This window comes from Apus apus, chromosome 1, assembly GCF_020740795.1.
Source record: "Apus apus isolate bApuApu2 chromosome 1, bApuApu2.pri.cur, whole genome shotgun sequence".
Taxonomy (NCBI): domain Eukaryota; kingdom Metazoa; phylum Chordata; class Aves; order Apodiformes; family Apodidae; genus Apus; species Apus apus.
This window is the reverse complement of record NC_067282.1, coordinates 132,236,923-132,260,214: the sequence shown is the minus strand read 5'-3', so window position 1 is coordinate 132,260,214 and position 23,292 is coordinate 132,236,923. Positions and strand designations below refer to the sequence as shown.

At 44.8% G+C, this 23,292-nt stretch overlaps 1 protein-coding gene across 1 annotated transcript; it reads left to right on the top strand.

Moving 5' to 3' along the window:
- Nucleotides 1–517: 517 nt before the first annotated feature.
- LOC127392317 (NADH-cytochrome b5 reductase 3) lies at nt 518–21,694 on the top strand. The gene is made up of 9 exons (XM_051636089.1): nt 518–597; nt 4,796–4,927; nt 9,766–9,838; nt 12,189–12,295; nt 13,516–13,645; nt 14,767–14,850; nt 14,976–15,061; nt 17,281–17,380; nt 19,259–21,694. Exons 1-9 carry the CDS (start codon nt 577–579, stop codon nt 19,429–19,431), a joined length of 906 nt encoding a protein of 301 aa, XP_051492049.1. The 5' UTR covers nt 518–576; the 3' UTR covers nt 19,432–21,694.
- The last annotated feature ends 1,598 nt before the right edge of the window (nt 21,695–23,292 follow it).

Sequence of the window (23,292 nt, the reverse complement as noted above, 5' to 3'; positions counted from 1 at the left end):
GAGCCACCTCGCCTTCCCGAAACGCGGGGGCTACTTGTACACGCGGGGGCGATGCCAAAGTGACCCCCGAGGAGAACCTGCCACTCGCCCCCGGTTAACTCGTGCTCCGCTTTCCTCTGCAGCGACAGCGCTCGGAAGCTTCGCCGCGCACGCTCCACGGGCGGGGCCGGCGTTTGGTCGCCCGGGGGCCCCCCTGCCCTGCGGGGTGCGTGCTGCAGCGTGCCCGCAGCGTCTCTTCCTTCTCTCCGCTGCGGAGAGGTTCTCCCAGAACCGCACTGACTCCCACGAAAACCCGCACCACCCCCGCGGGGCGGAGCGGAGCTCCCCCCCAGCCCCCCCCTCCCGCGTTGGTCGGGAGAGAAGGGGCCCAAGCCCCGGGCCCTTGGGCGAGGAAGGGGCGTCCCCTGCCGGCCCCGCTGGGCAGGGCCCGGGGCCGCTGGGCAGGGCCCGGGGCCGCGGTCGGCAGCGGCTGGGCGGGGATTGATTGGCGGGGCCGGGCGTGACGCGCGGGGCCGGGCCGGGCCGGGCCGTGCCGTGCCGGGCGGGCGGAGCTTTCCCGTCCGTCAGGGGGCAGCGATGGGGGCGCAGCTCAGCACGGTGAGTGCGGGGCGGGCAGCGGGTCCGGTGGGGGTGCCGGCTGCCGCTGCGCTGCCTTCCGCGCGGCGATTGCCATCCCGCTCTCCCTCTCGCCGCTTCTCCGGCCTGGGCCTGGGCCTGGGCCGGCTCCGGCGCCCCGCTCAGGCCCCGAGGCCTGGCCGCGGGCGGAGGGCGAGGAGCGGCCGCTCGGCCCCGGCCCCCGCGGCCCCGGGACGGGCCGTCTCGGGATTGCCTGCGCAGAGCGGGGGCCGTGGGGCGGTGCCCGCCGGGTACCCGTCATCCCGGAGGGAGAAGGAGGGTGCCCATCTTGGGAGCCTGCCTCCCCTCGCCGGCGGTGATGCGCTGCCTCTGGGACCTTATCGTGGCTGGTGCGGGCCTGGGCGTGCCGGCTTCAGCACCCACGGCCCTTGTGCGGGGGCCGCTGGCGCCTGTGCTGGCTGCCGCGGCGTGTGCCCGCTTCTCCTCTCCGCGCCCTGTGTGGTTTTGCGGTGTCCGCGCTGATGGCTTTAAAACCCGCCGGCCCGCTGTTGCGCAGGGGATGGTGCCTGCCGAGCGGTGCGTTTGCAGGGCTGTTCGTCGCTGCAGCCTTCGTCGCTGCCCGCTTCCTGCAGCTGCCTGGCGCATCCTTTCGTCGGATGCTCAGACATCTCTGGTTCTGGGTGTTATGAGAGGAGCAGGACGGAGGTGGATGCCACATGTGCTGGTTCGGGTACAGATGCTTATTAAGTTAACAGAGGAGGATGGGACAGGGGCTAAAGCTGCAGAAGCAAAGAAATGCCTGCCCCTTAAACCTCTCATCAGTTTCTAAAACAGGTGAAAAAAGGTTTAACTAAGACCGCTTAAAATAGAGTTTGAGTGAGGAGGTGGGGGAGAGGGGATTGGAGCTGAGGGTGCAAGATTTTTCTTGCCAAAGAAGCATTTGGTTTCTGATAGCATTTGGTCAGTGATACCTCGTGAGTTTAAGTGTGTTTTGCTCACCACGCCCTGGTGGAAAAAGGGCTGGCAGTCTCCACAGCTTTTCTCTCTCGCTGCCTTTTTAGTTATCCCACAGAGGTCCGTTGCCATTAATAAAAGTTCCTGGTCACTTATTTTGGGGTCTCTGTTAGCAAAGATTTTTGCAACTGGAAACTATGAGTCAGCCAGATCTTCACATAGTGATTCCTGGCTTTGTGGTCAGTCAGGTGCTTTCTCTGCTGCTGTAGATCTGATGCAGCTTCCATGGTTGCAGTGCAGTTACCTCTGTGAATACCTTGACATGCCTTGTGGTAAGAGTATATATTGATCACTTTTAACCCCGAGAATGTATTTCTTAGCAATGGTAACTTTTGGTAATAATTCAGCCTTCAGTTCTTCCCCTTTTTTTCTGCCCACCAGTTGATACCTTCTAAGTAAGGAACTAAAATAGCTATCAGAAGCAGTGGGTGTGCCGTTGCTTTCCTGGCAGAATCCCATGAGGCTTTTGCACTAACGGACCATGAATAACAAATTGCCTTCCACAAGGCTAACACTGTGTTAAAAGTACTTGTCAAAATTGAATAGACTGATCTGTTGCCTTGCTACAAAAAGTGATTATTATGCACATTTGGGGAAAGAGTGTGTTAATCTCATTTATTGAACCACTGTGGTAGTTTTCACTTTGTATCTAATGACCCAAAAATTATTTGCAAAGATGGGAGAAAACATTTATCTCTACGCAGAGGTCGAGAAGCTGACTTGCAGAGATGCTGTTTTGAACTCCACTCTCCTTCTGCCTTCCTTATCCTCTGTTACTGACTTGATTTAGTGTTGGACTTGGAACTGAGCCAAAGTTTTTGAATTCTCATTTTCAGCTGCAAAACTGCAGTTCTTCTAGACCACAGCTGTGCTTTTTTTGGGTCCATTTTAGGTGGCCACATCTGTAAACCAAGCTAGTTTATTTTAACGTATTAATGTCTTACTTGAAGCATCTGCTGCACTTTCAGCTTGCTATGTCTGCCAGGTCTCATTCACCTGTTTCAGTTCTCATTAGGGAGTTCATTTGCCTCTCTTGTCGCTTTCTTCAACAACTCCCTTCCCTCCACCCCCACCTTTTTTTTTTTTTTTGGTGACTCAGTAACAAAAGTTCTTCCTGGGGCTGCAGTAATTTTGTGGATCTGCAGGAACTAAGGAACACCAATCCTGCAAACTTCAGCTTCTTCCAAAACAACCTCTTTGGAGCTATTTTGGTATTTTCAAATAAAAGGGAAAAATTCAGTATGTGTGTGTGTGTGGCATGGTGTACCTTCAAGCTATATCCAGTGTTGATATATTTTAAACCTGTACAGCAGCATTTTAAGAAGAGATAATTTATGCTGCCTTTTTTTTCCCCCCCCCCCCAGTTTTACACTTGTCTCTGGTTTAGTAATAATAATTTGGGACCTTTTTTTTTAACGCTTCCTGAACTGTCACACTCATGAAAATGTCCTCATACAAGACTGGTCAGATCCATCTAAAACAAAGTGAAAGCTGACTGGGGAACACTTTGAGTTCTTCCAAAAATTTGGACATTGCATGCAATCTAAGTATTTGGGCATTTGTTTTTTGTTTGGTTGTTGGGGGCTTTTTTCATTTTGTTTTGCTGTGGTCATGCTTTTTCCCTCTCCTGTGTTAAAGCATTGTATGACAAATTACAGAGTTGGAGAGGATTTTTGTAAGTAGTTGTCCAGTTTATTCTTGCATCCTAAGTTAGGACCAAGACTACCTAGAAAGGTGACTTTGTAGGCTGTTGCAGTGCTTACCTAAGCTCACAAGAACAGGACTGTCCCTGGGAACAGGCACTGGAAATGAAGGCATGGGCCTCTAGCTGAGCACTACAGACTCTGCATTTGTAGCCTGCATGTGACCTATCAGCAGCCCCACAGACCCAGCACGTGCCAGTGCTGTGTGGCACTGGGCCAGGGAGGTGACATCTTCCCTCTGCCCTGTCCACACAGTTGTGTGGTCCTTCCGTGCTCTCCTGGGCCAGCGTGGCCACTCGGTGTCTCCTGGCTTGTCAGTCTGCGCGTGGTTTTGTGAACGGTGAAGGTGTTGTGGTGCTGGGGCATAACCTGCTCCTGTCTTGTGGGGCTTCAGCCCGGGGGTGAAGCTCATCCCTGCAGCAGGCTGCATGACCATGTCTCTGTCTGCCTCCTAGTGCTGTCATAGCAAAGGCCCAAAGCAATGTTGTGTGTTCTGTGGCTCCTCCTTGGCTGAGGAGCTTGTCCGCACATGGGCGCGTTAAATTCCATAGCTGCTTTCCTGGGAAAGGGACCCGGTTCTGCATGCTTGTGTCTTTGTGGAGGTGTAAGCTCTAGTGCCTGGAGCCATACTACAGGTCAGAGGGCCTGTGTGTCTGTGGTGCCAGTGCCCAGCACGAGTGTGCAATGGCCAGCAAAGATCATGATGAACTAGCCAGCAAGTAGGTGAAGTGGCTTGGGGGCCAGGTCCTGTGTGCAACTCTGAGAGTGAGATCACCAAAGACACTGGCTGCTGGAGGGGCCAGGGCTCCTGGCCAGCTTCCAGAGAGAGAATGCGGTCTGCAGTTGGGTGTCAGGCCCCCGACTGATTTGGGAGTCCACAGCAAATGTGATGGTGTGTGAAGGAGTCTGTGTGATGGAGGCTCGCGCATCCATGTGTCAGGAACCGGGGAGACTGGTGTCTGCAGACAACTGCTGCAAAGACTAAGCCAGCTACTGGTGGATCCATCCTATACACATGTGTATGTGTTTCCCGCTAACAGACCTTCATCCTGATCAGTCATGGAGGGGAACAGGATGAGGCCACTGGTGCTGTTTGTGTGAGCATCTGTCTGTGTTGGTCAGCATGGCCAGCCACATGTGTATTTGAGCGTGTGTTGCATGTGTGTTTGCCTGTTGGACATACTCAGCCTTGTTGATGATTGGACCTGGGTACATGCAGCTGCGGCATCCCCACTTTTGTCAAGCTGCTGGGTCTGTCAGCTTGTTATTGGTATGCCAAGTGCCTCGACGTTGGATTGACACCAGCTATTCATAAAGCAAATGTGTGTGCTACATCTGATGGGGTTTTAAAATGCTTCCTCTTCCTCCTCATACTAGTACAAAGAAACTGATTTTTTTTTTAGGTGGTTAGATTTTCATGTCATGCTACCATATTCCTTCTCACCAAAATAATTTCCTCTTGCTGTGCACATGGGTCTAACACTCTTTCTGTATTGTTGCAGTTGAGTCGGGTTGTAACATACCCAATATGGCTCATCTACACCACCATCCTGAGGCTTTTCAGGAATCCCCATCCTGCAATTACTCTGAAGGATCCTGAAGTGAAGTATGCATTGAGGCTGATTGATAAGGAGGTAAGTGCATGTACAGAGCTGAGCATGACCTCTTAATGGATGCTGCAGAATGCTTATAGCTTCTTAAAGCTTGGATGATGTTGCAGCAGGGCAAATACTTGTGTTATAAAGAAAATACTTCTTTATAAATAAATGTTCCTTGCCTACTATAACTGAGTTCTGCAGTTCTGCAAGCAGCTTGTTTCTAAGCAAGCTAGAGTGGATGAACAATGCTGCTTTAGAAATGACCAAACTTGTGGTTTCTGTCATGCATGTCTCGTGTCACAGAGTACATCAGCAGAAATTCCTAAATTCTGCACTGCTAGATTAGCTATGAGACAGAAATTATGCTGTCAGGCAGGGCAGGCAATTTTTTCTTTGTCAGTAGCATTCAGCATAGTAGTTGTCAAAACTATGTTGATAATGATTCCTGTTATTGGATTTAAATACTCTAATGTACTACAGGAAGAAAGATATTGTGTCCAGTTCTGGGCTCCTCAGTTCAAGAGGAAGAGAGAGTTCAACAGAGGGCTAAGAGGATGATTAAGGGACAGGAACACCTGCCTTATGAGGAAAGGCTGAGAGATCTGGGGCTTTTCAGTCTAGAGAGGAGAAGACTGAGGGCGGATCTAATGAATGTCTATAAGTACATGAGGACTGGGCAGCAAGAAGGCAGGGACAAGCTCTTTTCATTTGTGCCCTGTGATAGGACGAGGGGCAATGGACTCAGACTCGAGCACAGGAAGTTCTATCTCAACATGACGAAGAACTTATTTAGTGTGAGGGTTGCAGAGCACTGGAACAGGCTCCCCAGAGAGGTTGTGGAGTCTCCTTCTCTGGAGACTTTCAAGACCTGTGTGGATGCCTTTCTCAGTGATCTGCTCTAGTTGGTGTATTTGTGGTGAGTTGTTTTTTTGTTTGTTGTTGGTTTTTTTTTAATGTGTTTTGTCCTGCTCTGGCAGGGGGGTTGGACTCAATGATCTTCGGAGGTCCCTTCCAACCCCTAATATTGTGTGATTTAAATGATGTAGTCCTGACAGCATGTGACCTGTCTCAGCTTCTCTTTCTCTCTGTTAAAAGTAAAAGCCATTCTGTACCTTCTGGGTGGCTCAACTGGGTTTTCAGAGGAAAGTCATGACTCTTTCAGGGGTGGATCTTGCTATCAGAAGTTGGTAACTGAACTTGTGGGAGTTCCAAAGCCGCAAAAAAAGGTGAAAATCCAGATTTCCCTTGGATAAACTCACCATCAAAAGCATGAGATAGAAATCTTGGCTTTTCAGGTGTGAAGTCACACCTGAAGATACTTTTAGTGTTGACTTTTTGAGTCAATGAGCTAGTCAGAAAGTTAGAAGAAGAGTTTGGGTGAGAAGGACTCTGGAACAGAGCTTTCTTTGAGGTGCAGAGAGAGATAGCTTGGCTTTCGTTTGTTCTGTCTGTCACATAAAATTGTTACTGTTGTTTCAGGTCCTGGTTTCATGGGAACTGAAAGCTTCCCCATGGCTTGGGCTGTGTAGCATTACTGAATTTATTTCCCAATGTGTACTTACTGCATTTATTTCCTGAGGTGCTGCCCCTGCTTCTGAGATTGGAGCTACTTGGAGGTTTCTGCTGTAGCAGTTTGTAACAGAAGAGAATTCACAGTTCACTTAATACTGTTGTTGTGGTTTTTTTCTCTCATTGTGTTGTTATTTTTGTATGCCTTTTTTTAATCCTGGAATGGAGGAACAGCTCTTACATAACCAGGTCAAAACTGCTGCATGCAGTACCTTGATAAACTGAGAATATTTGACTGAATTTTTATAATTTTTTGCCTATATGGAAAATGTGTCTGGGTAACAGAAGTTAATTTTGAAAAATAATAACCTGGTGCAATAAGTGCTAGTAGGTTCTGACATCCTGCCAAAACTTTGGTGCAGACACTCTCATCTTTTGTACTAAACTTTTCCATGTGGCCATACCAGCTGTCTGGGAAAGATGAAATTAGTCAGAGTATTTATTACATGCTTCAGTTTGTATTTTACAAGCTCTTATATTTGAAGTATATGAGAACTCTAATCTAAAACCAGCTGTTACTATACAAGAACATTTTAACTTGGGAAGAGAATCGTGGCTCTCAGTGTGGTTGTGGAGCCTACACAAGACATGTATGTGGTTGGATACAGTTTACCTTCTGTTGCAAGAGGGATTTCAGTACATCTGTAGTGTTGCTTCTTTTGCTTGCCTAGCCTAGCTAAAAACTCATATTTTTAAAGTTTCTGCTGTTCCCGTGTTGGTATTTATCATTACCTTTATGTGACTGTGAAGCTCCTGGTACCTTCACCAGCAGAGCACCAAGGTGATTTGTGTTTAAAACAAAAAATGAACAAATCGGCTCCCTGTTTTGGGAGTAGCTGGGCTTTGTACTTTTTAACCTGATGTATTTTGATGATATAGTTGAGTTTCTGCCTTGCAGAAACTTTTCTTAGTGGACTGTGGTCAATGCAAGGGAACAAGAAGCTTGACTAGAAAAGGAAGTGGCAGGAACCACTCAGACTGATTTCACAGCTGAAGAAAATGGACCAGTGGAAAACTGTGTTGCATGTACTGGACTGCCATACAGTGTTACAAGTATGTGAAATTTCAGAAGGATTCCACAGTTATGTACAAGCAGTTTTTAGATGTCTGCAAACTGAAGTTTGAAAAGCACTGGCTTAGAGGATGCCTAATCATGACATATACATATCTTTTAACGCAGCCTAGAATTTTGTGTATGAAAGCTGGAAATTGAACGTACTGTTTTGTTGAGCTGGTGTGAGCAGAAGCCTTTCTTCCTTTTCCCACTGGTTTGCCTTTTACCCGCTGATGGTATGTTAACATCTGCCCAAACTGAGTAAGCTGTACCTCCCATCTGTGGAATGGAGAAATAGGGATCACAGTGCTGCTTCCTAGTGTTTAGCATAGGAAAAAAACCTGTCATCTTATGGTTAGGTGTGCTAGTGTAGTATATGACTTTACAAAGCCCACTACCTCAGGGTTTGGGGTTTTTTTTGTAATGGTAAGCATAATTAATTTGTTGCCTTTCAGTGGCTTCAGCAAAGCACCTGCAAAACCTGTTCTCCAGCAGCTGAGAGTGTGGAAAGCTCCTCAGCACCTGCAACTCGAAATAGAAATGGGTGCTGGTAGCTGGAGGCCAAAGGTGTGCAGGTGCTTGGGGCAATGCCCAGACAATGGCATTGGAGAACACAGAGGAGATGACCCCATGTTGGAAGCAGGTTCTGCGTTCTGTTTCAAGGCTACCTTTATTCTAACCTTGAACGATTTGCTGGGTGGCATGCTCAGTGTCTTGGCCATGTCACAGAGACAAGGGTAGGCATGCTTATCTAGGTACTAAGGATTTCTTGGCCGTTCCCCACAAGCCTTTTAGTGTTTCTTACAATTATCTCCTGTGGTGCACCAAAACAGTTGTGTTCAGATGCCTCTGGCTAAGCTATCTCGACTTTAAATAATGAGATGATTAACTGGGAATTCAGAACTGGGTTCTTTCTGCATGCTGTTAAAGACAGCATCTTAAAAGATTGTTGGCAAAATCCAACTTTAAAGTAATGAAGCTGGTGCTGTAATTTTCATACAAAACCAGCAGTGGTCAGTGTGAGAGCAGCAGCATTAAGTCCACATTAGCTGTCTTTCTAGGGAAGTTTTCAATGGCAGTTACTGTATCTGAATAGACATAAGTACAGAGAAGCCCTTTCTAGACTGCCACTCAATTCCCTTCTTTCTTCAGCATGTACCTTAAAATTATTTACTGTGAAGAAAGTTTCAACAGTGTGACCAGAACTTGTAAGTGAAGAATAGACAAATGTGATGTGAAAGAAATCTGTCTCCATTGGTTACTTTAAAAACAAACAAAAAAAAGGGTTTTCAGTACTTTTTAAGATGTTAAAGAAATTTTCTCTAGCAGGGATATGTCCCATAGGGCTTTAAAAAAACAAAGTCATTGGATGAGGCGTTAGGCTGTGTGCCAGTTCATTCTGTCTTTTTTTTGTTGTCTTTTTCAGTCTGTGAATCTGATTTTGAATAAATAAAACTTACGTAGTATAAGAAGTAATATTTTATTTAGACAATACCAAAATTTTATTCAAGGTATGACTTTCCTAGTGAAAGATTAGGATAATTATCCCAGCTGGACTGCACTAATTGTAATAATTTTATAATACAGTTCTTAGTCTAAACAGAGTGTTCTTTTCTAGTTTAATTAATTAAGAATTAATTAAAATTTTACAAAGAAGATATTTTTAAGTCTCTTAGCATAGCAAAGGGGACCAGGTTGCTACATCCTAATATTTTTTACATCCACTGGTGTCTTCTGAAATAATCTTCTACATTGAAGTGGTTAATTCATCTGATTTTGAGATATCAAAATCAACTTTTTTTTGGCCTTGAACTCCTGTATATTTGACCTTGAAATAAAAATTAGTCAGTTCTTCAATTCTCATCTTGTTGCCTTCTCACAGACGGCAACATAAATATACAATTTGGAAAGTTAATATGCATATGAGTAGCTTAAGTTTTGCTACTCACATTTAAATATAAATCAAAACAGTATTTGCATTTGTCTGTTTTATTTCTATTTTTGATTCAGTATTACTTCTAAAATATTTTGAGATAAAGTTGTTTTCAGGGGGTTTGAATACAAAGTTGACGTCTGCAGCATTACCACGTACAGAGGAGTTTGTATTTGCATTATGCAAAAATTTCAGTTAGGCTGTTGCTCTCCCCCAAATATTTAATCCTGCAGAAAGCCAGACTGGCTGCTTTGTGAAATCACAAACATGAAATCCAAACAACATAGCTGATTTGTTCTTTTTATTTTCCTCTTTCAGGAAGTTAGTCATGACACAAGAAGATTTCGATTTGCTCTCCCTTCCATAGATCACGTTTTGGGTCTCCCCATAGGTACGTTATGTCTTTCTTTACTGAGAATCCAAGTGGTGTTAATTATACTATAAGAGATTTCATGCGCATTTTTTTCCTACATTTTGAACTTTTGAGTTTTGAATACTGTCCACGTGGCTTGAGCTGGTATTCAGAGCTTTGCGAGATTATCCTCAGGCTGTGTGAGTCATCTGCAGGGTCTGAAATCCAATGTACTTACAGGGAGTGTACATCCAGCTTGTTCTTGTTCAGACAGTAGAAACAAACACTGTTCTTGTATTTTTCCAGTCTCAACTTCCCAGGGTGTTATTTCCATGGTGCTTGATGTCTGTGGGCCCTTTCCACCCTCTGAGTCAGTCTTCTCAGCTGCTTCCCTTCTAACACATGCTGTCTACCAGATGATCTGCTCATTTCTGAGTTTGCAGCCAGTCTCATGGAATTTCTTAATCGCCATGGGGTAGATGTTTCCTTAGGCTTTGCCATGTGATGTATTGTCTTCCATAATAGCTTAGTGCTATTGTTTGCTACTGCTTATATAAAGAAAATTTAATTGTGAGTTGCGTTTAATAGACTTCAGCTTTCACAACCTGTTGCAATGATGCTGTGGATCAGGTGCTTTGTGGTATTCCTCTGCACCTTTCCAGCATTGCAGTCCATTGTGTTTAGGTTCCCTCTTGTCTGGGATACATTATTCTCTCTAAACAGCCATGAGGGCAAGCTATTTTCCCTCCGTTGCCCATAATGAACCCTGAGGAGTGAGCTGTCTCACCTCTCTAATTGTTCTTGTCCTACATGCTACCAGAAAGGAAGCCATCTGGGGTGGGTTTGGCCTGCTGGATGCTACTGCTTCCTCCAGTGTTTTAGTAAAGACAGAGCAAACCAGCCATTTGTTTCAGCATAGCCCAACAAGGTGTGTGCCTGATCTTGCACGGTCCCAGGAGCAAGACAATTGTGCTCCTGAAGGTGCTCTCTAAGGGCTAATCTGTGGCTGACTGAGGGAGTGGTGTATTGCGTGAGACTTGGGAAACAGCAAGAGCTGAGAGCTGGTGAGGGTGGTAAAAGCATCTGAAAGCAGCAGGCTTGGCAGCTGTAGGACAGACCCCGGTGTGCGCTCCGATATTTAGCCCAGTGCCAGCATTTCACTTTTTACCACCAGCTGGAGCATGACAGGAAAAAAAGTGATTCACTCTGATGGAGAGGGGGATTGTGTGGGGCCCCACGAAGAGGCTGCCAGCTTTTGTCCTGTCAGGGCGGGGTAAAGCTGTTAGTAAGAGCATAAGGCATGTTTTCCCTTTGGGAGGAGTACCTTTTTTTGGATGCGTACCAATTCTTGGAGTCGTGCCCCAACAGCAGTCCTGTCTGTCCAGGCTCACAGTCTGAAGTGGTCACCATGGGTCTGTTCCTGGAGAACGGGACAGCAAGGTCACCCCTTGTCTGGAGGAGAAGTGGGAGGAGGCTGCTGCAGGTCCCTTCAGGTCTTCCTTAGCAGGAAACATGCCCTGCTGCTAGGCATCAATAGGCTTTGCTGAGAGGGTTGTTTGAATCACACTTAACATTGTGTCTGTGTGCAGCTTCAAGTGAGTTATGGTTGCTCATTTCCCAAGTCACCAGGTAGCACATCTTCATTCATCCACTAGCTTGCCTCACTGGCCCTCCAGCTTGGCAAACAAGCTTCTGGTAAAATCCCTTCTCTGTGTTCCCATAACAGGCAGAGGAGCTGCACCGTCTTTGAAGAGCTGCATTCATCTCAATACACAGCTTGTTCTGTTGACCTAGTGATGATAGAACAACAAAACCCAAATTGTCACTTTGGTTTCTTCAGGGTGTTGGAATTTTATAGGAAAACCATTCAAAGGAGTTAATTCTAAAATTTTTTTCATGCAATGGTAGCAATGGTAGGTAGAAGACCTCCTGGTAGACATGGGTGATCTGTGGTCAAAGCAAGAACAGACCCAGTTGTAAATAAACTGTAACAGTTTATAACTAACATGTTAATAAAGACATGTGAACAGCACTTGACATTTTTCCCATCCCGTGTCCTTATTACTTGCATCTGTGTGGGGGAGACATATCAAATCTTTTGCAAGAGCTCATGTACAGTTAGGACTTTGGTAAATGTAAATGTGTGAAGCTGTGAGAACAGATATGATTGACACCTCAAATTAGCAGTGGAGCTGTCTGTCTTTCCAGGTAGAATCTGTGCATGGTTAACAACTTTAGTAAGGTGTTACCATGACAGGAAAATGAGAGAGGAAAAGGTCGTGCCCCAGCACAAGGTAGTTAGGAGAACTCTGAGACTGCATTTGCAGTCTGTGCCAACTCAGTACATCCAGAACAAAAGCAAACTGTTTTTTTTCTTCCCTGTGTACAGGGCAGCATATCTACCTGTCTGCACGGATTGATGGAGCACTGGTTGTTAGACCCTACACTCCAGTTTCCAGTGATGATGACAAGGGCTTTGTGGATCTTGTTGTCAAGGTGAGAATGTCGTGCTTTTTTACCAGGCTGGGCAACTTCCAAGCCCACCTTGATGCTTGCAGTGCTGTCTGAAGGCTGATGTGCTGTTGTCTGTTCAGGTGTGCACCACTGCAGGCTTCCACTGTTTTAACAAGTCATCTGCAGTTCCTTACAACCCATAGAGCATTTTGCAATACTTCTTTAGTCAGTGTATCTCATGAGATGCTGCATAATTTTCTGTATTTGCATACTGCAATTTTCCAAAATGTGTGTAGACCTGCAGATACTCACACACCTTTTTAATCCATCTGAAATAAGGAATTAACCCTGCCGTAACTGTCAGTTTCTTCTGAAGCCAATGTAGTATGGTCATTATGATCTTGAAGAGTGATCCTTGTCGTTACTGATCCGATGTTAATGGCTGATGAAATTGGCAGTAATGTGATTTTGAGTCTTGGATATTCACACTGGTTTTCCTTTTAGAATTTTACTCTGAATTTTTGTTCTTCCTTACAATTGATAACAATTAATATTTTGGGAAACTAGATGTGTTTCCTACCTACCTATCTTCATGAGCATGAGGGGAAAATTTAGATCTTTGACTCAGATAGAGTTTCACAAGCCTCTTTCTTCCCGGGGTGACTCTCCATGGTTGCAGATTATGCTGTTCTTGTAGAAGTGTAGCTAGTCTCAGCTTGAACTTTTTCACATCCATAAGATTTAAAACGCAAAACTCAGCACAGTTCCAGCAGTGTTAACCCACTGATACCTGTTGGTGAACAGTTGAATGTTCAACTAGTTGGTATCCACTGTTTTTTGTTGCTCTAACATTGATGTGCAAACAGTTGACATTCCAAGAAGAAGGTCTGGTTATATCCCTTTGCAACTGAGCTGTCAGGGATGTTTCTCAGAAGTTGTTCTGTTTGAAATTACAATAGCTTTTTTTTTTTTTTTCCTTTTGAACTTGGATGTAAACCAAATTGATTGTTCTATGTTACAGAAGTACAGTGGAGAAATTGCCAGTCTGTGTCCACTCTGATCAAAACTGGGCCAAGAGTGACATTGTATTACTGTACAGAAAACTTGGTGCTTCTCCTTTATTGTCAGTCAAGTCTGCATTGATAGTATTTCTCTATGTAGTGATTGTGTTTTACATGAGGAGTTTGGGTACCTAAATATTTGAAGGACAAATGCTCATCTTCAAGCTGTGAGATTAATTTCTTCATTATTATTTTAAACAGATCTACTTTAGAAATGTCCATCCGAAGTTTCCTGATGGAGGGAAGATGTCTCAATACTTAGAAAGCCTGAAAATAGGGGATACTATTGACTTCAGAGGACCAAGTGGCCTACTTGTCTACAAAGGAAAAGGCAAGGCTAACTCAGAAGATAAGATTTATCTGGACTAAACAGTACAGAAAAAACATTGTAAAGTAGTAGTAATACTGGTCACAGTTTTTTTTCCAGCTGGGTTCAAGTCTTTGAATCATAGAATAATTTGGATTGGAAAGGGCCTTTAAAAGTCATCTAGACCAAACCCCCTGCAGTGAGCAGGGACATCTTCAGCTAGATCAGGTTGCTCAGAGCCCCATCCAACCTGACCTTGATTGTTTTCTGGGATGGGGCATCTACCACCTGTCTGAGCAACCTGTTCCTGTGTTTCACCACCCTCATCATAAAAAATTTCTTCCATAAATCTAGTCTGAATCTGCCCTCTTAGTTTTAAAACCATTTTCCCTTGTCCTATTACTACATGTTCTGCTAAAAAGTCCCTCCCCAGCTTTCCTGTAGCCCCTTCAGGCACTGGAAGGCCACTTTATCAGTAGGAAGTACTTTTATGCCGATGTAAAATATCTCACTTCGGCATAGTGCAGCCACAAACGTGTCACAAAAACCTTCTGGCAGTTTTGTGAGCAGCAGAACTCAGACACCTGGTTTTCCAGAGAGCTCTGTATGTTGTCTCTGTGTTATCCTGGATGAAGAGAGGTGTGAATACAACAAATAGAACATTTTGGGCGATTTCAGATTCTCTGTCTCAGCTCAAAAGTAGGAGATAGATATAGATACGGATATAGATATATAAAAACTACCCCGCATATCTCAGTTTTTCCCTTAAAATAACCTGCATGGGGTAAATGAACTCTCTCAGCAGATTAATTCCTTTGTGTAGAACTGTTTCTAGAATCTGGGCTTCTGAATATCACTGGGGATATGGGATGTGTGCAAATAGAAATACAGGTAGTGATGGCTTGAGTCAGGAGTAAGTAATATTCCATGTCAGTGTCTGATGTTATCATGTGTCTTCGTGTGTCTTACAACCTCTGGTCATCTTGCAGGATTTATTTTAATTCGGGACATTTTCACCTTGGTCTGTTTCCTGCTTTACAGAGGGGGAAGGGTGGCAGGGCTGAAACAAAGACAATTAGCAGAATGTTTTGGGAAGGGATCACGGGCACTGTTTCCTGCTTGCCACAATGTTTCTCTCTCTCCAGGCGAGTTTGCTATTCGGCCTGAAAAGAAAGCTGAACCAGTTTCTAAGAAAGTGAAATACGTGGGGATGATTGCAGGAGGGACTGGTAGGTATATCTAAAGATTCGCCCTTGGTTTCTGACAGCTGGTAGATGGATTCATGTTTTCTCTCATTTGCGTTTTCTTTTGCTCTTTCACATTCTTGCGTCATCGATCTGCTCTTCTCTTTCAGGGATCACACCTATGCTGCAGATTATTCGAGCAATCATGAAAGACAAAGATGACCCCACCGTTTGTCAGCTGCTGTTTGCTAATCAGGTAATTCTGTCCTTTTTTCTGTTTATAAAGTTTTACCTAAGTAACAGAACACCACTCAGCAAATGAAATTCTTGCTGTGAGAGCCTGGAACAGAAAGACAAACCGCCAGGGGAGAAGTGAACTGAAATGTTGAAAATTTCCCATACAAAAGCACTATCATGAATTGAGTTTATTTAGTGTTACTACAGAAATGCTGCTTTCCTCCCAGCTATTGCTCACTTTCCTGTGTCTCATTGCTCTTGTTTTAATCCAGTTTGTAAATGTTTTAAAACTCTGCATTCCTTTGTGCAAGTTGTTCATGTTTTGGGCAGACTTTCAGAGCTGTCCTTAGTGGAAACATGAAAGAGATTGACACAAAGGAGGTTTCCTTCAGCAATTTTAAGTCTCCAGTTTTGCAGCAGGGTTTGTATGTGGAATCTTTCTGTCTCAGGACACCTTGGGTAAGGCTAAAATTAACAGTGGTCTCCAGCAGCTCTCTCAGCTACGGGACTGGAATTCTGCATGACTATCTCCTTTCATTCCCCCAGTTCTTCATGAGTTTCTATTGCTCTTTAAGGTGTATCATACTGCTGTGCTGGACTAAGGGAATATCTCTCATCCATGGAATCCTTGCCATAGAGATTTCTTGGATGACCAGGCACCCCAAACAGTGGTGTGCTGCTGAACTGCAACACCCCTTCTTTGCCTGATGTTGTTCTGGAGTTAATCCTTTTGCTTTAAAATTTCTCCATCGTAATGAAAATTTGTTTCTGAATTGTTTGTGGTGAACCTCACTTCATGCCTGTGTTTTTTAGCTTCTTTTATCCTTCCTCTGTCATTCCTCTCTCCTCGGATAATTCAGCGTGTCCTCGTTTCCTTTGTAGCATATCTGAATGGTAAAGCGAGTTTGCTACCCAGAAGCTCTGACCCAAGGGCCAGCAGATGCCCTGTTCTGGTGCTTTAGAAGAGAAAGGCCTCCTGGAGAGCCCTGCGGGTGCCCTCTGGCGCTGGCCGGTGGGGCTGCTGCAGCGGGTCCCTGCTGAGCTCTAGCAGCTGGTGTGAAGTGCAGTCAGCGTCAGGGCAGGAGGGCCGGGACTTGCCATCAGTTAGAACGACTCATACTGGGCAGGAGCTACTTTAGCAGCCTAGGAAATCTCCCCGCAGGGAGGCCTAGGGGAGCAGTTGCCTGCACATGAGCAACAGCCTGTGTAAACATCAGCCCTTGGCTTTAGAGTGTCATTATACCTGGTGACGGTGCACATACAAAGCAGCCTTGTGCCAAACAGTCAGGAAAGCCTGTAGACTAGATTTTTTTTTAATATTTAATATATTACAATATTTTAAAACACGTGTTTTGCTGATCAGCTGTGGTGGATTAGAGATGACAATGTACATGGGCTCATATTGTGCTTCTGACCAGCATTGAATTGGTCAGACCCAGCAATAGCTTTTCTGGAACACATACTGCTGCAGAGCCAGCAACAGGCACCTTCTCAGCAATAGCTGCTGGCACATTCCTCCATACCCCCACAGCTACAGACATAGTCGTGTCCTCAGTGTCAAATTATTAAGGCTGCAGAGGATAGTACCACTTTTAGTCTCTGCCCTTATCCCTCCTTCCCAAACTACAGCTGCTCTTACGGGACTAAGGCTTTATTTTGGCCTTCAGTGCTGTTGCATCAGGGAGGAGCAGAACTTGATACCCTGGGTAATCTTTGTTCCAGTCAGAACTCAATACCCTTTTGGTTGTTTCTTCCACATCCTGTTTAAAAACAAAACAATCTCCAGCTGGCATTGCTGATGAAATTTGAGGTGCCAAAGGTGAAAAGAGTAGCATTTTCCCAATTGAATGCACAGCGTGGAAGGGTAGGGGGATATTTACACGCAGTCATGTTTAATTTTTGATCAAAGTTGCTTTTGTAATAGGAGTGCTAAAAGAAGTCTTTACTCCTCTGATGCTACCACTGATTCTCTGATCAAATGAAGGTTGTGTGTTTCGATACAGGATTTGCTTTGTTTTATTTTTTAGAGGGAAGGCATTGCATGGTCAAGACTTGGGAAAGTTCTGAGCCTTTTATTAGCTCTGCCCCAGGATAGTCATGGAAATAACTTGTATTTGGTCTCTTTAGTCTTTTAAATATAGTTGAATCATCTGTTCCATCTTGCAGGACAGTAGAGTAGCTACTCTGAGGGCTGCACTCAGATGCAGAGTTGTAATCATTGGTTTCCTTACCCTGCAGACTGAGAAGGATATCCTGTTACGTTCCGAGCTGGAGGAGATCCAGGTTCAGAATCCCGGTCGCTTCAAGTGTTGGTACACACTGGACAAAGCACCTGAAAGTAAGATCTAATGCTGCTTCCACTGAAGCTTGAGTTATGAGTATTAATGCATGTATTTGACCAGAGACATCCTATGTCATGTGCCTATTTCTGAGCTCCGTTCTTGCTCACTGAGTCACGTCTGCATGCACCCAGTAGCATCATTTTACACACAGTGATGCACAGAAACTCCTAGATATAATCAGGCAGTGTTTCCAAAGCCTCAAAGCTCACCTCTGGTGAACAACACTGCAGCATTCCTGCCATGACTATGAATGAATATTTACCATTACTTACTTGGTGACCTTCCTTTCTTCTTCTCCACCGACATAAATACAACATGTTCTTACTGTCTTGTGTTTAGAGCATGGTTAAGGCAGCTGCAGTGGTGCATCTCATGGAGATGCGGCCAAGTGCAGACTCCTGCCTACCTGTTATTTCCTGGCAGTTGATGGTAGCTGATCTTAGAATCATAGAATCATGGTTAAGGTTGGAACGGACCTGAAAGATCATCAGGATCCAGCCTTGCTGCTATGATCAGGGACACCTCCCACTAGACCAGGCTGCACAAAGCCTCATCCGACCTGACATTGAACACCTCCAGGGAGGTGGAAACCACAACCTCCCTGTGTAACCTATTCCAGCACCTTGCTACCCTCATGGTGAAGAATTTCCTCCTAATATCCAGCCTAAATCTACCCTATTTCAGTTTAAAACCATTACCCCTTGTCCTATCACTACACTCCCTGGTGAAAAGGATCTTCTTCCCAGGCAATTGCATTGCCTTTGAATTAACAGTATTTCTTAATGAAAATAATGTTCCAGCTTGGTGCTGTCCAGTTTTAAAGATGTGACATAGTTGGCTGGTCTAGGCTGGAGAGGATGAGCTAAGCTGAATGTGCCTCCCTCAGCTGTGCAGGTTTGAGGAAAAAAAGGCTAAATAGTTACTGCTGCTGTGAAAGGCTAAATAGTTTCTGTGTCATTCCATTTTGCTTTCCTTTCTTACCATTCCCCCCAGCCACATCAGGATAGATTCACACTTCTGTTCAGTGGCAGTTTGGGGCAAAGAAGCCAAATGGTCTTCTCTTACCTTGTGACCAAGGATACACCTCTGGTAGGGTGGGAGAATGGGTCTTGCCGTCCCCACGGTCTGTTGCTGTCACATCATCTTCTGCAGTTAGTGTGCTCCTGGAATTTCTAATCACTCTTCCTTTTCTTTGAGATTTGTGAATTGTAAACTGATCTTAGCACTTGTGATAAAAGTTCCTCCTTAGACCCCCCCCGCCATCAACACTGTTGTGCAAACTTCCACTACCACACGTGAAACTGGACCAAAACTGGAGATTTTGGGGTAATCTGTGGGAGAACAATGCAAGTCTCACTGTGCCCAAAAGTTTGGGTCAGCAGCTTTTTGCATCCAGGGCTGGGAATGTGATGGGTAAACCTGAATCCTCATATTCATTGATTAGTACCATGAGTGTTCCAACTTGGAAAAATGTCATCAGCTACGTTTCTCCCAGTGAGCTTGTGAACAGTGGGGTAAGGAGGGTGGATGCTGTTATTTCACAGTACTGGAGCTGAGAAGATTCACATTCTGTTCTCAGCCCTGCTTGAGATTTCCTTGGGGCTCTTAGGGAGCTTGATTAAAAGTTAGTCCTTGTTTTCTCCAAACATCAGGTTTTGGATCTTAAAGCTGAGGTGGCAGTTTTTCCATGTAGGACAATTTTATTGAGGACACTGATGTGACTGGAGTGTACTAATGCTACGGTCCAGAATGTTAACATAAAACCCCCCTCAACCCCAAAACCCCACCCTTCATTCTACAGTGACTTTTATTTATCTTTCTCCCCTTTTTTTTCCTCCTTCCACTATGTTTTTTTAAATTTTTTTTTCCAACAGACTGGGATTACAGCCAAGGATTTGTGAACCAAGAGATGATCAGAGACCACCTGCCCCCACCTCAAAATGATGTTCTGATCCTCATGTGTGGACCTCCTCCAATGATCCAGTATGCTTGCCTTCCCAACCTGGACAAACTGGGCTACACCAAGGACATGAGGTTCTCCTTCTAGAGAAGACTGGTAATTCAGTGATCTTGTGCAGAAGGGAAGGAAAAACTAATGGGGAACAGGAGAAAGTTACAGAGATGGCTGATGCACAGTGCTGGGAAGCTACATTTACATTAAAAATGCTTATTAATTTTTTTTTCTGAATCTCTGGCAAGTAAGACACTTAAGCTCAACTGTACTAAAGCTGTACTGTATGTTGCACAGAAACAACTGTATTAGGGAAAAGTGGTGAGGCCTAGTGCTCAGCTGGCTCCATCCCAAGGGAGGACAGTAGAGCTGCTTAGGGCAGCAAACGCTCATTTACACTTTTTCCTAGCACTGTAATCAAATGGCAGTAATATCCTACTTCCTAACACTGTGCATACGTGGTATTTTATTTGGTTAGAAGTACAAAAATACCTAGAATGTGCTGGATTATTCACCTTGCCTATGCCAAATTTTAATCCTTACAGTGCTGTTACAGTAGGAGGGCCAGGAGCCTTTGCCTCGTGTGCATTATCTTTGCAACATCAGAAACTTGAAGATGCTTGTTAGGTTGAAGGATGACAATGAACCTCTTAGGACTGAAGTTGTTCAAGCTGCCTTGTTAATCAGAGAGGTAGATGGCAATACAAAATTAGTTGCCTTTGTATTATGGAATAGCATCTCTTAGGTGCAAACACTTTTCCAGCTGGTCATTGTTCACATCCCTGGGCAATGAAAGAAACTACAGGATGCAGGTGGCTTTGTGCACTGCTCCACAAGTACCTGGAATTCTTTGCTTGTATGTGTGTGGAATACTGAAAAAAACCAACAAAGCAACTAACTTTTGAATTTACTTTTAAATAGTGGATGGTGCCAGCGGAATACAAAAGCAGTTGTTCTCCATGCTCTTTGCAGTGACAAAAATGCTGGGTGAAGACAGGATCTAGTTTAAGTTTCTTGTTTTCCCAGAGGTGGCTTTGGAACAAAGTGAGCTGAGGTTCATTGCCAGGGTGGGTTTCAGCAGGTGGCCCAGCCTGGGAGGAAGCAGTGTGCATGCAGTCAGGGAACTCTCCTGCCTGTCTTGCTTAGGCAAAGCTCCAAAGGGGTTTGCCTGCTAAGGGTGCATGGGAACAGCCTTAAGTCACCAAACTGACAGCAAATTGAAATGTCTTACCTAATCTAAATGTTTCCTAGATACTGTTTACTACAGCTCTGATTTATTTTTTTAATATACTTTTTTTTTTTTACAGCAGCCTTTTACCTAATCTTTAGTAAACTTAAGGCATCTTGTGTGCCAGACCTTCTGCTTCTGAACAACAGAGTTGCTGTTGAGGATAGAGCTGTCCTGCTAGGAATCTATGAAACTAAAAATCTTGTTTCTGGTGATGAAATCAGTGACCGAAAGGATGTTTAGTGATAGATGAAGTAATGTGGATGCTAGTTAGCTGCAAGTGTCAGTGTATAGAACCACTTTTTGAAAGGTTTGGGTAGGTATGAGGGGTTATAGCTTCCCATGTTGTCTTTTGTGCCTGTCCAACAGATGGGTACTGTGCACTTAAAAGGTTAATTTTCAGCATTAATTAAAAGGAGAAAAAGATCCTACAGGTAATTTAGGGAACCTTAAATGGATATTATTGTTATTAATTTTATTAATTATATACTTGCCTCTGAAGTATTGAATTTTTGATGTGTGCTTCTAACATTTGTTCTTTAATACTATGCTCCAAAGTTCAAACAATACTGAAGGAAGTTTCAGTCCCTTTTTAGGAGGCTAAAAGCAGAAATATGAGAGAAATTACCTTGCTGCTGGTTTGTATCACTGTGGGATATGCATAGCATTTTTTTTTCATTGTTGTATTTAATGAAGTTTGTAAAAAATAACTCCAGCTGGTTACACATCAACTGTTTTGTATTACTTACTCTGCTTATTCAATTACTGGCTTTTTCATATCTGTGTAAGAAATAAAGTATCTTGCAGGTGAATCACCTTTGTGTAACAGAGGCCATCATCTTGGGCTTTATAAGAGACAAACTATAATTGTAAAACACTCCATAAAGTGAAGGTTAAAGAAAAAAAAATAAGCCAGTTAGATAATTATCCAAGTGCTTATCTCTTTCTTTTGTTTGAGTTTGGTGAAAACTGCTGTATTTGGATGCTGAGTCAAGGAGTAAACTGTCTCTGCTTTTTTTCCCTATCACTCCAATCTCCTCTTTTTACCTTTATTTTGTACATCTTTCTTGTGATCATGAGGCTCTTTTAATAAATAAAAAGAGGGATTTTGTATAATCTACTGAAACAAAACTGTGTCACAGTCCCTTTCACTTAATGGTCCTGTACTGTAGCATTTGAGCAAGTCTGTGATAAAAGTTGGGTTTACATATTGGTTTTGTTTTTTTTCCTTTGAGCAAGTTCATCTGTCTTACCAAAGATGTTTTCTGACAGGACATGCTGAGTACTACGGACCTCCATGTTACAAAGCAGCTGGGGAAATGTGAACCTCCTGCACAAAAGGCATTTTGTGGAAGGGTTCCTGAGAGGGGCAGGATGGAAAAGGCAGCTGCTGCTTTGGCTTTTGCCAGAGGTGGGTCCCCTTCCCGTAGCCCTGCGCAGAGGCAGCTGTACCCCCAGGAGCAGTGAGGATGTGCTTGCTCATGGCAGGGGCCTGTCTCTGGGTGCTGCTCCCTCTGCAACAGAGGATCTCAGAGGAAGGAGGTGAGAAATGAGCTGTTCCTTCATCTCACTCCTGGAGCAGGGTCTTGAGCCATGACTTCCCCTAGTGCTGCAGCAGCCCCAGCTGTGCATCTGGTGTTAGCCCTAGGACAGCCACAGGGGCCAGAGCTGAAGCAGCTCTTGGTTCTGGGATGCATGTGGTGAAGTGACCACTTGCCCTAAGAAAGGCCTCGCCCTTCCTGGCTTCCCAGCAGCCTGTGTAGCTGAGGTGGGCTCTGGCTGCTTTAATCTTTCAAGGCACTGTACAACAGGTAAGGAAATACACACTTGCCTCAGGGGCTTAATAGTGTCCTCCTAAAGGTTCTGGTAAACATAACTTGGCTTAGAGAAAGGAGCCTTATATTGTTCCTGAGCTTTTCTCCTCTTGATCCTGCTGGAGTGAACAAGAAGAAAAGGAGTGTTGCTTGGGCAAAGCCAGTTCAGCAGCCAGGCACTCCTTCATGTTTGTGACTTCCTGCACATGCAGATCAGCTGTGAGTGGGCAAACAGCAAAGTGGGATTGGAGCAGCAGGGATCTGTGACTTTCCTTGCTTGAACAGTGTAACAGAATAGCAGTTAGGGCTCCTGGGGGTCGTGCCCTGCCTGCCACCCCAGCCCACGGTGTGAATTAACAGAATTAACCCTCTTTTTGTCAGCAGGTAGCACTCCCCAAGCACCAATGACAAGACACCTGCATCAGGCTGCTCTCCCTGAGCCTGGCACCCAGCAATCTGCCTCAGGAGCATACACAGGCATCTAGTTGCAGCAAACACCTGCAGGTGCAGAGAGAACTTCTAACCAAATCACCTCTGTTGGAAACATTGGCTGGTAGAAACAAGAGTCCTTGCAGCAGTAGAAGGGAAATGTGTGTAGAGAAGGGAATGGGAGGTTGTGCGTTTTTTTTATCCTCTCAGGATGTGGGAGATGGCAGAGAAAGCAAGGGTGCATTGGTGATGGATCAGCCAGGGAGAAGGGTGGGAGAGGGGTCACTGTGTAGCTGAGGGACAGGACAACTGTAGATGAGAGCAGTGCCCATGTAACATGCAGCTGGGGTACACTGACCACCCTGCTGCTTCTGCAACCAAGGAGTCGAAGGGGGCTGGGGATAGTGGTGCCAAACACACTCCTGGAGTAAGGAATCACTGGCACCAAGGGCTCTGCTTGAGTCAGGAACTCCTGATGCACCTAAG